General features: G+C 45.3%; 1 protein-coding gene across 1 annotated transcript in view; it reads right to left on the bottom strand.

The window, feature by feature from the left end:
• The window catches only part of CNGB1 (cyclic nucleotide gated channel subunit beta 1), a 96,304-nt gene that overhangs the window by 47,399 nt on the left and 36,756 nt on the right, over positions 1 to 12,149 (bottom strand). Inside the window, exons 15-17 of the mRNA XM_043526465.1 lie at positions 10,669 to 10,765; positions 6,034 to 6,277; positions 3,974 to 4,130 (exon numbers count right to left, since the gene is read on the bottom strand). Coding sequence (XP_043382400.1) covers positions 3,974 to 4,130; positions 6,034 to 6,277; positions 10,669 to 10,765 — 498 coding nt within the window. The remainder of the gene's footprint in view (positions 1 to 3,973; positions 4,131 to 6,033; positions 6,278 to 10,668; positions 10,766 to 12,149) is intronic.

The following is a 12,149-nucleotide window of genomic DNA, read 5'->3' as shown; positions in this document are numbered from 1 at the left end:
AGTCCCTGTTGCTGACAACAAATGTTAGCAAGGGAATATTAATATTCCATGCTGACAATGGATATCAGCAAAAGGTGCAGCTAAGAGGGATCTGAATTTGGTTTAAACTGCAATTGTAGCCAACTACAAACCAGGTTCAGCACTGTTTTAGAAACTGATGGCTTCTGAAATGGTATGGGAAGTGCTTTGTCTGTGGCTACACTTGCAGTCAAATCATTTTCAGCATTAGTTCAACACCACTCACTGCTGATGTCCTTGCAACAGGTCGTTTCCCTAGCTTAGACAAGAGTTTAGAAACTTTTGAATTGCGCGTCTGCCTCTGTGGTTAATCTCAGTGTTTCCTCTGCTGTGGCACTGCGGCAAGAGGAAAAAGGAAGGAGAACTGTCTGCGTTACTGAAGGGGGTGGGCAGGGAAGAGCCTTCTCTACAGGGTTTTGTTAATGACATAGGAGCTGCACACAGAGAGCCAAAACAGACGTACTGTACAAGAAAGTGAGCAACTAAGCAAACCAAAGGCTGACATACTCGCCAGTGGGGCTGTAAAACACATGGCTTTTCTGTCTCAAAAGCCCCTCGTTTTCTTACCCCTCGTTTTCATTTTTCCAAAAGGTGGAACACCCATCTGGGTCAGTGCATTTAACTTGCCACTGACTGCAGCTTTAAAGTCCTTTTTATTAGAGCTCCCTGGAATTAAGACCAAAGGTAGAAACGATTGTCTGCCAACTCTAGAAGCAGCACTGCATAATTCTGGCGCCGGTAAAGATGAAATCCTTTCACTCACCAGTCACTCACTCAGCACAGGGGGTTCTATTAATCTGTTTTATTGGGTTTTTTAACCACGTGCTGAGCTTAAGGCTGTTCAGTGTCAGATTAATGTCACCGGCTCTCCAGCTGTGATCACATTGTTACCGGAAAACCTTTAAATAAAATCCCCCTGTGGTGAAATCCAGTGACTTTTTAACAATAGATCTTCTTAATGCTGTCAGCTATTTGCAGTTTGGCATTTCACTTGATACTTCTCAATCTATTTTATTTCCAATTCTGATAAACCTATTCTGTAAACTCAACTACCGTGATTTTTGTTCTTTTGTTGTGGGTGGTCTTGGGGGCCTGGAAAACAAAAGATCCATTAAGATAGGACAAGAATATGTTTAAAAGTGATCTGCAAAGGGAAAACGTGTTTTGTTTTTGGTTTATATTGGTCCTATATGATGCAGAAAGACGAGGAATTTCACCTCTTTAAAGAAAAAAGAAGTTTTTTTCTGCTGCTTTTTAGATTAGAAATATGAGGGCTGGTTTTGATGGAGCATCCTTTGGGAGACTGGAAATCTGGGGTTGGGGTAGTTACCTTCCAGCAGACTGAGATCTGGGCTGCAGTTCTCCCAGCCCTCAGGAAAGGAGGTAGGGGGTGTTGAGTCATAGACTGTCTCAACGAAGGGCTGAGAAAGTTGCATCTTAACTCTCAGCCTCTTGTGAAGTTCCGTCCCACTCCGATCCTCCAGCAAACAAGGAAGTGAAGACTGCTGCAACAATCCATTTGTTTCCCAATGCGCAGGCAAATATCCCTATTTGTATGCCCCAGTGGAGCTACGCCAGTTTTCACCTACTGAGGATCTGCGCCTGATGTATCTGGAGCCCTCGGATCTATTCATTGTGAACAATTTATTAGGGCTTGTCTTCACATACAGTGCTCCAGCGGGGCGGCTGAGCCGCTGTAATGTATAGTGAAGGGACTACTCCGCCGCTGGGAGAGCTTCTCCTGCTGGTGTAGTTACTCCACCTCCCTGAGAGGTGGCAGCTCTGTCGAAGGGGAGACGCTCTCCTGTTGACATAGCACTGTCTGCATGGGGGGTAGGTCAGTATAACTACACCGCTCAGGGGTGTAGATCTTTCACACCCCGAGGGACGTAGTTATACCGAAATGGGTCTGAAGTGTAGACCTGGACTCAGATTTCATACTTCTTTTTGTTCACGGATCATCCAACAACAGATCTGGCATTTTATAAATGCAGGCATCATTAGTAATTTTGGAACAAATAGTCTTGACGGACATCTGGGGTTCAAGCTGTGTGACTGGTCAACTCAATTTCTGTTCCCTGATGAGAGGCCAGCAAACAATAGCATCCTAGTTTTTCCTGACAGTGGTGGTGAGGCTCACAGCCCCCCTCCCTGCCGGCAATCTTCTGACATCATGCCAGCAGGAGCCTTCATGACCATACACATGCCCCTGTGTCATGTGTAGAGGAGGTTCCACAAGGGAGTTGTACCTGGTGCTATTCCACCCTCCTCAAGATCTGTCCATGGCGTCAGCATGTTGCTGTAGGTCCTGAGGCTGGAACGTGTTCAAAAGAAGTCCAGGCAAAGGATTTCTCTCTGTTCTGCTTCTCGCTATTACTCATGTTGATGTTGTAGTTATTTAGGGCTTGTCTACAAGGGGAACTTTTACTGGCATAGCTATACTGGTATCATTATACTGGTATAACTCCGCAGGTGGACACACTTCCTCTGGAATGAGAGTGCCTTTTTCTGGTTTGGCCTAAACCACTTCCAAAGTGACATAAATTTCCCCATGTAGACAAGCCCTTAGTTAGTTTCTGTGATTCTAAAACACACCCGTTGTCTCTCCCTATCTCTGAACACTCTCATTTCAAACACATCCAGGGAGAGGCTGGGTGAGTCCTCGCCGTCCAAACATGCTCAATCACTCAACAATACATTTGTTTCCCAGCGCGCAGGCAAATATCCCTATTTGTATGCCCCACGCGCATTTGTGCAGAGGGAACCCAGACACGATGTTCATAGAAAAGCAGACAAAAAGATTTGGAACGGGTCAGACTGAATCACGTCAGACACTGACAAGTTCGCAAATCATTTTTTCCACTCTTTGCCCAGCTCCAGTCTCGAATAAAAAAACAAGATTATGCAGGGCCTTGAAGAGCAGCCAGGAGAACAGGGAAGGGTTCCTCATGCCCCAGGACCACCGGCAGTACTGCTGACCTCAAATCCTTCTTCCGTCCACATTCCCCCCCTTCCCTGTGGCCCTTTGGAGGACAGCCCCAGCCCTTCCCACACTAGCAAGTTGACAGGAGGGACCCCCTCCTGCACATCTCCTCGTCACTACAGGAGGCCCTGATCCTGAGGACCTACAGAGATTCTCAGGACTGGAGCTCCCATTTTGCAGACCATATGAGACCAGAAGCATCAGGACACAAGATGGTGGGTGATGACAGTGGTTAGCAGGAGGCTCGGTGACCAGCAGACTAAAGGGGCATTTCCCCCAGACCTCCTAAGGTCTACTGGTTTGGTTGTCCCGACTTGTGGACCTGCTACAGTTTGCAGGAACAGAAAACATTGCAACCATTTTAAAAAAAAAATCTAAGGAAATTCATCCCCAAAAATCCTTGTTCTGGTGAAGTTAAAGCTTCAGGCACACAGCACAGGTTTGAGTACTCAAAATGCAGAATTAAGTTTGCACTTTTCAAACTAGGCACCAAAACTACCCTAACTTTCCCAGTCGCCCATCATCTCTTTTTTGGCACGTAGTTTCACAGTGGTGCACCACTGAACATTGGTTTTCTAATCTGTTTCCCACCACCTTCCTCTCTGATGCTAAGTGACCTACTTTGTCACTGACTGACCTTTGCTCTCCTCAGGTAAGCGCTCTAATTTCACAGTCTAGATCATATGACGTTTGTATATGGAGACCCCCCGCCCGCTCCGTGTCAAACAGTAGCTGGAAAATAGACCGCTACCCTGAAACCTCCTTAACAAAGATTTTTGTCTTGGTGTCTGTAGCCGCCTGCAATCTCCCAAGCGTGGAACAACAGGTGCCACATTTGTGGGCAGACTTGAAGAGAATGGCTTCAAGACAACCCTAGGTAACTGTTAAAGGTCTGCTTGTCAGGGTATGATGTTCCCTAGAGCTAAAGCCGGGCAGAACCCAAAGCATTTGAGGCATTTTCCAGAACCATACCTCTTCGGAGCCACAGGCACGCCTGGTACCGTGAGAGTGTGGGAATTATTCCGGGAGGGCGGGGGCAGACGGAGGTCGTGTTTTTGCACCCCTGCAGAGCTGCTTTTGGCGTCGACATCCTTGATGTTTACAGTGGGATATCTACTGGATGATGGCTCTTGGAGAGAAAAAACACAAAAGGAATCAGAAAAGGAAAAGGGCTACATTAAGGGGCAAAAATCTCTCTGGAATCACTTGGGACCAGTGTTTTTGCTCAAAGTCAAAATTAGTCAACCCGTTGCCACTGAAGTCAATCTAAGCTGTCTCCGGGCCTTATATATTTCTGTATATCGAAAGCACATGTTGTACCATTCAGCTTGGAAAGAAACTGACAAAATCACAAAATTCAAAGTTAAAGTCCATCCGGAAAGGGGGGGAAACCAAGCCAGATGCTCAGTTGGTATAAATCAGCATATCTTAATTGACTTCAATCACCTACATCAGCTGAAGATCTGGCTCATTAAGCACCACAACATGAGATGATCGAGATGCTTCTCTTGTGCTCTCATAGCTTGAGACTGCTGTTGTCTTTTAAATATCCTGAACAGATTGCAGTTGTATGGGGGAAAATATGGTGAAGTGACTCATATTATCAACATCAAAAGCTGCCAGCTAGCTATCCCTAAGTAAAATCCCTCAACTCCTACATACACACATCCATAAAGTTTCCTAAGGGGTATTACATCAGAATTACGTTGTTAGAGATCTAATCCGTGCTGTTGATTTCAAATTGCGTGACTGCCTGCTTTTACACAAAATAAGACATTATTTAAATAATAACTTGAAGGTTCTCGCATCAATCCAGCAGGAATCTCAAAACAACCAGCCACACACGTTACAGTTAGGAGCACATCCTGCCCCCAGTCCCACTCTGCATGCCAGGCCTTCACCTGCCAAGACCGCCGTGGCTCTTCTCAGCACTGGGGACTCGGAAGCAGGATGGGACCTGAGTTCATCAGCAGGATGGGAGAGCTTGCGGCTCCCTCGAGAGCTCCTGGAAGTGGGACAGACCCAAGGCTCATCAGTCATGCTAAGACCCTTTTTCTTGTTTGGGGAGTGGCTAGTGGCCATTTGTATGTATCTCAGAGGGGACAACCCTCTCCTCCTCTGGATATCTAAAATCACAGCCAGCAAGTCCTTGCCAATTTTATTTACAAACGGTGAAAATTCAGCCTCATGTGTAGAGGGCCATGCACCACTTATGCTCAGTGTGTGGCTTTCTGCCCAAGGATGATTGTCACCCAAAAAGCACCGGAGAGAGAGTCACATACACAAACAAACCCATTCAAACCTTTACATTGTTTACCAGAGAAGATATTCAGCTAGAAGAGACAAGGCAAGCAAAACACAAGAAATGTCACACAACACACACTACTGAGCCTTAAAAGGCCGTTAAGAGGCCGGTTCTGCCACCCGTACTCATGCAGAGAGGTGAGTGTCAATGTCGTTCTATCACATCTGCCGAAAGTAGATCCATTCGTTTCTGTGGGGCTATTTGTGAAGGATGCTAGTGTTTGACATCAGAATGGCAGAACCTGGCGCTTTCACTGTGAAACAGACCCACAAAAGCAAGGGTAACGCTTATGGACTAAACTGCTTATCGCAAGACTCCCCCTTCCCATTCCTTTGTTGTCGCTGAGCGTGTATGTGGGTGTGTTAGCGACAGAAAGTGTATGCGTATTGGAGATTTAATCCTTTAACTGTGGATTTGCTTTTGAGCAGTGAGAAGGGGAGTGGTGGGTTTTTTGTTGTGAGGGGTTTTTGTTGTTGTTGTTTTGGTGGGGTTTTTTTGCAACGCAAACATTTTTTAACGTTCCTTGTTGGGCGAACTTGACAATACAGCAGTTATAATTCAGTGACATTAACACAAAATTATTCCATTATAAAAATAACATGTGTCACTATGTTGCAATATGGAACGTGGGTTTTTTAAAAACAAGAGCACCCGAAAGGACACACACAGATGAAAGCCCATGCCCAAAGCCGTGCAAGCACATCAGAAAAGCCATCCTCTATACTACCTAAAGGATGAGCAGGGGACCATTCCTCATTCAAAAAACTGGGGTTCACCACACCAGACTTTTGCTTTTTGGAGATGAGGACTGGGATGTGGGAGGCGGTGGAGAATCGGTAGCTGGGAACATTGGGTAGCTGCTCTACGGTGCCTTGGAAGGAAGGGGAGGAGCTCCTGCGGTCAAGCGGCTGGTCATGCACCAGGTGATCTAACTCAACGTCTCTGGTTTGCTTGGACATGATGCTAGGAGCCTAGGCGCTTCAAGCAAAGGACAGGGCGTCTGAAGCTGCAACAAGAAACACAGAATCAGGTGAGACAGTGTTGTGTTATTTCCAGATGAGCGGTTTCTTTACAAGAGAAATACAGCGTTGGGGATGATTTTTGTTTTAGTGCTCACAAGGGCGAAAACTAACAGCACTGGTTAGAGTCAGGAACGGAGCTGGCAAGTGCCATACAGGCTTCCCTTACACACGTAACACCGGCGGGCGGGGTCGAACCTGGGACCTCTGGAGCTAAATGCATGAGCCTCGACGGCATGAGCTAAAAGCCATTTGCCTCTTAGCTAAGGCTATACAGCAGACTCCTTCATCTCTCTCTCTCTAACTGGTCTCAGCGCTGCTAGAGGGACAGAACACCACACCCAGGAGGTGTGTGGGTTACACACAACTTTACTAACGGGCCTCCGTCCTGATTTTCAGCGCCCGGTGTTATTTCGCTACTGAGTCTCATCTAAACAGAGACTGACAGTCATGACAAAATTGCAACGGCAAATGTCCACTGAGGAACTAGACTGTCACCATCAAATACATCTCCTGTCTGAGCCAAGCAATGGTCTCGAGACGGGAAAGGGCAATTAACCCTTTCCACTGCTTCACTTCCTCTCCCTGCTCAAAGCCCACTGTTTTCACTTTAAGGCCTTTCCAGATCTAACGTCTCTCATTCATCAATTGCCCAGATTACAAAACAAGCAGTCTCCAAAGCACAAGTCCTAGTGGAATATGAATTGGGCCAGTCTGAAGGGCAGACATTCATGATCCCTATTCCCATGCAGCTGAAATGAATCTGTATTACAGATAAGTAGGGACCCAAAGATTAAAAGAAGCATTAAGGATCAAATGTTCCAAAACGTCTATACATTCTAAGTGTCTCTATTTTTGGAAGCCCACCTCAAGACTCCCAGGGGCCTGCTGCTACCATTGGCTGCAGCAGCAGAAGGGGGTACTCAGCACTTTGAAAACCACACCCTAGATGCTTCAAAGCGGACACCCAAAAACTGAGGCACCTGGAATTAATGAACACTTTTGAAAACTTTGTTTGGAACATACACTCTTTTCTCTCTCCATGCTCTTGTTGGGCTGGCAGGAAAATGCTGGAGAGAGAGGGCTCCAACCCTGGTCTTGGACACAAAGCATTTTCTGTGAGGTTGGGCTGTGACTCGCATCATTCTATTTGTCTTCTGCTGGAATCCAGTGTTGTGAACCGGAGTACCATCACAGCCCAGACCAGAACGCTGATCTCACTGTTCTGTTCTGTGGTCTTTTCATACAATGTGCAGTGGCCATCTACAATCATCTGCCAACACAATGCTCTTCTGCTCTCCTACCAGGCAAGAGTGTCGGGGAATAATGGGCAATGATGAAACCAGGCACCAGGCTCTAAGAATTATCCACATGGTATTTCATTTTAAAAGGAACTGTAAATCACTACAAATATAGAGCCATATTCCCCACTGCACTGAGTTTCCACAGGACTGGAGGCATCACAGAACTGGTTACAGATCACTGATTCTCTGACCAGCCTCAGGGCAGGATAGAGCAGCGTGGGGGCTGCTTTAATCCGCATCCTCTGGCAACAGTGCTCAGAGGACTGTCTGCCAGGAGCGTAAGAGCACAGTACACATTAGTCATGCCTGTTTCCTGTCTCAGCCTGTCCCTGATACAACCCCTGTGCCAGGGTCTCTGCAGGCGCTATTCCAGCTCCGCGCCCAGTGGAGATGTCCCTGTGCTGTTGGAATCCCAAGCAGGGGAGACAAGGCCAAATTCCCTCCCATATGTGCTGCCAGAGCAATGCAAAGGGGACTAAGTGGAGCAGAGAATCTAGCCCATAATTCACGTCCTGGCTAATTGCTACCGGTTTGAATTCAGATTGCTGTTGCTTTTGTGTTGAAGGAGGGTTTAGGAGAATTATTTTGAGACTATCCTTGGGGGAAATTGCACTTAAATGCAGATGCCTATGAAGCTTTTAATGCAAGGCTTCTGTGAACTTACGCAGTACATCGGAGCTTATGAACTTCAGTCAGAGAAAAGACACGCCCCTGCTGAACGGCAGTGTTGCTGCTGAATTGTAATGTTCTATCCAATGCAGTTGCAAGAACACACACTCGGCAGTTTAAAAAAAAAACTCTCAAAAAAGTAATAGGGCAATGGATCAAATCCTCCCTCAGGTAACGCCACTGAACTCAGCGGGGTGATGCCAGGAATTACCTTGGCCCACTGAGCCTTACAAATCAAGTCCCACTCTAATTTTTGTTACCAAAACATTACCTCCTAAGATGTTCAATTAAAATGCATTTTATGTAGCCAGTTATTTTCCAGATAAAAAACAAGGTAGCTGAGAAAAAGCCTTTTTACTTCTCCTTGTCTCCTTCAGCTGAAGGAGAAATTCTTATTTCACAGCAAGGCCTACTTAATCAGCAAGATTAAGTGCTGCATAACTACCGGCCTCTCATATCTGGGCATAACTGACAACAACATCGCTGCTGTTTTGATCTTATAGGATACTTTCAGCTAGTAAAAGACCGCAGAAAGCAGGCCCCTCGCACAGAAGAATCACTTGTTTGTTTCTATCGAATAAGAATTCAAAAGAGTGAGTACGTATGTGGGGTTTTTTCTCATCAGACATTTCATTGCCACTTTCTGGTTATAATAATTCCATGCCATTCTGCATTATACACGGTACCTTCAGCTTCCGTTCTGGCAGCTCCAGCTTTCTCCTCTTCCACCTTCACAAAACAAACAGACAGCGCTAAAGGCAAACATCCCATTCCATTACAAAAAGCGAAACAGAAAAACAATCCTTTCTATGCAAGGGTTGGATTTCAATGCAGTTTTAGCAGCAAACTGAAAGTTCATATTTCTAGACTATGTTAACAAGTTCCCCTGTATCTGGCGGGGGGCGGGGGGGGGAGACAGAGGTGGTCTGTAGATCAGCATATCAGCTGTAAGCTCCTTTTATCCGGTTCCCTCATTTTAGAGCAAAGACTCTTCTTGGAGGTTGTGGCTATTATATTTTACTTTTCAATTTTTTTTTAAAATACTGTATGCTATACTATATACTACTGTATACTATAAATACTGTAGGGAAAGACTAATACAATACGATGAGCATAAAGTATACAGGTTTCAGAGTAGCAGCCGTGTTAGTCTGTATTCGCAAAAAGAAAAGGAGGACTTGTGGCACCATAGAGACTAACCAATTTATTTCAGCATGAGCTTTCGTGAGCTACAGCTCACTTCATCGATGAAGCTCACGAAAGCTCATGCTCAAATAAAGTATACACTGGCAGTTCTACAGCATCCAGAACACAGCACTGTGCATAAAACGCTATCCTTTAATGATGCTACAGGGGCTGGACCTAGAGGTGCTTGGGGTGTGGCCGCACCCCTGGCTTGAAGTAGTTTCAATCGCATGCAGGGTTTAGAGTTTAGTTCAGTGGCTCTCAGCACCCCCACTATACAAATTGTTCCAGCACCCCTGAATGATGATCTTTTTTTTTTGAGTGGGGCAAGGTGGAGAGCCTCCAGTGTTTTATAAGGAGAAACATTCTGACTATTTATCTGAATTCAGCACCCAGACAGTGTCTCTCTCCCAGATCTGTAGTTTTCAAACTTTTTATTTTCACTGTGTCTAGCTGCCATACTGTTAGCATCCATTAATAAAGTAACTAAATATGTCACAATCCTGAATCCCCAGCTTTACGTTGGTATTTCGTGTACTCACTGTCCTCTGGGTCTTCTGCGTCCAACTTTCTAACTTTACTGCTGAGCTGCTCTATCCAAAGCAATTGAAACTCACTCGACTTCTAGGGCTTTCTAGATTTTCTTTCCCACAGCAAGTTCAAGATTGTAGGGGAGTGGGTCAGCGCTATCACTGTTCCTTGCTCTGTGAACGTGTATTTGTATTTCTTCTATTGTTCCAAAACCAAACCCTAAATATGTACCCGGAGGCAAATCCTGCCGACGAAGGTCCTGAACACAGCGGAATTGGTATGGGCTCCGCTCCACAGAAAAGGGGCAGCAGGACCTTGCAAGAGCTTTACACCCTTTGCGCATCTCAGGGCACAACTCCATAGGGAAAGCTACCTGTCCCTGGACAAAGAGGGAGTGGTTGTGGCAGGGATTGGAGCAAGGAGGGAGGAGGAGCAGAGCCAGTGGCTCTAACAGACAATTTCTGCAACAGTGGCTCAACTGCTTCAGCTACTTATCCCGCAGCCTGCAGAAAAGAACTGCCAGAGTCTGCCCCTGAGCAGAAACCAAAGCATTATGTCTCCACAGGCATCATCCTTAAACCTGCATGTACTTGCCGTGTTTCTGGAGAGGGTGGTTAGCAACCTGAACTGCAAGAATTAGAAGCATTCTTGTACCTGTAGCAAAGGGCCTTTGGGAGCAGCCCCCTGGTCTTCTTCTAGCTGCTCAAAACCCGGGCCAGCGGCTGCCCAGGCACACTCATCCAGCTCGCCACTGTAAGCAACACAAGGAAAGTGAGGCAGGGGTCTACAGAATGCAGATGAAAAGCAGCGAAATAAGAACAGGATTTCTTCCAGTCATTTCCGAGCCTGGGCACATGACGGACAAGAGACATCAGGGGAGTGGAAATGTCTCTAAGGAAAAGAAAAGTACTTGTGGCACCTTAGAGACTAACCAATTTATTTGATAGATTTCCACTCCATACGGCTAAATGCAGTGCCTTGCATAATGACAGGTTTCAGAGTAACAGCCGTGTTAGTCTGTATTCACAAAAAGAAAAGGTGTAGAGACTAACGTGCCACAAGTCCTCCTTTTCTTTTTGCGAATACAGACTAACACGGCTGTTACTCTGAAACCTGTCTAATGAAAAGGTCTCTTGAGTGTCAGGTTGCAAGACCATTGCTTCATAGGCTATCTACTAAAGCCCATTTGCAGATTAATGAGAACACACAACTATACCAGAGACGTAGGCAGGGGGCTGAAGGGAGAGAGTCTTAACAACTGTTGTTACTAGAAGAGACCATGGTCCATTTAGCCATTTGCAAAGCCAGCTCTAAAGAAAATAGATATTGATTACTCCAAATTTTTGACAAAAGCACCTTTTTCATGGCACTAACTAGAAATAGACAAATATCAACGAAACGTGATGTAGGTGATGAAAGTTTTAACGAGTGTGTGAGAAGAGACTTTCTTATAATGTTGGAAACAATATTAAGCGGGAGGCCAAGTGAAAATAACATAAAACATACAACTCATTTGTAGGAAAATAAACTCATCTTGCTGTGCTCAATACATTTCTAATTTAAATGAGAGCCATCAAAAAACAGCAGAGAGCCTGACTTTCCAACAGGAGCCCCTGTATACTCCATCGAAACCCCTCATTTCCACATCTACATTATCAATGTAACACATAATGCTCATTTACGGTTCCCAGATTGCCAACTTTAGTGTCCAAATACTGATTCTGTCCATCCTACTCCGCCATCCGTATTTAACAAATCGGGCCCACGAGATCAGTGCTATCAGTTTAATGTGACTAATTAAGTTTAATTGAAAAAAAATCATCAGCTTGGTGATCAACTTCTCTTAATGCTTCAATAGCTCTAATCAAAAATCACCCCCAAATCAATGTGTTGGTTGCGGTGGTCGTGGCTTTTTGTTTCGTTTGTTTGTTTTTTGTTTTGGGGGTGGGGCGGTTTGGTGATGGAAAATGGGGATAATTAAGAAATTAAATAAGAGAATAGCTACCTATGTGACAATTGCAATGCCCACATTATCCCATATTAGGTAGGCCCTTCACTATGAGGCTGTATAATAAAAAGAGTGACTCTTTCATCTGCATCTAGCTGTTGCTTCACAGAATTTTTGGTTTCATTTT

The sequence above is a fragment of the Chelonia mydas genome, chromosome 12 (genome assembly GCF_015237465.2).
Source record: "Chelonia mydas isolate rCheMyd1 chromosome 12, rCheMyd1.pri.v2, whole genome shotgun sequence".
Classification (NCBI taxonomy): Eukaryota; Metazoa; Chordata; order Testudines; family Cheloniidae; genus Chelonia; species Chelonia mydas.
This window is presented reverse-complemented; position numbering and strand designations above follow the sequence as displayed.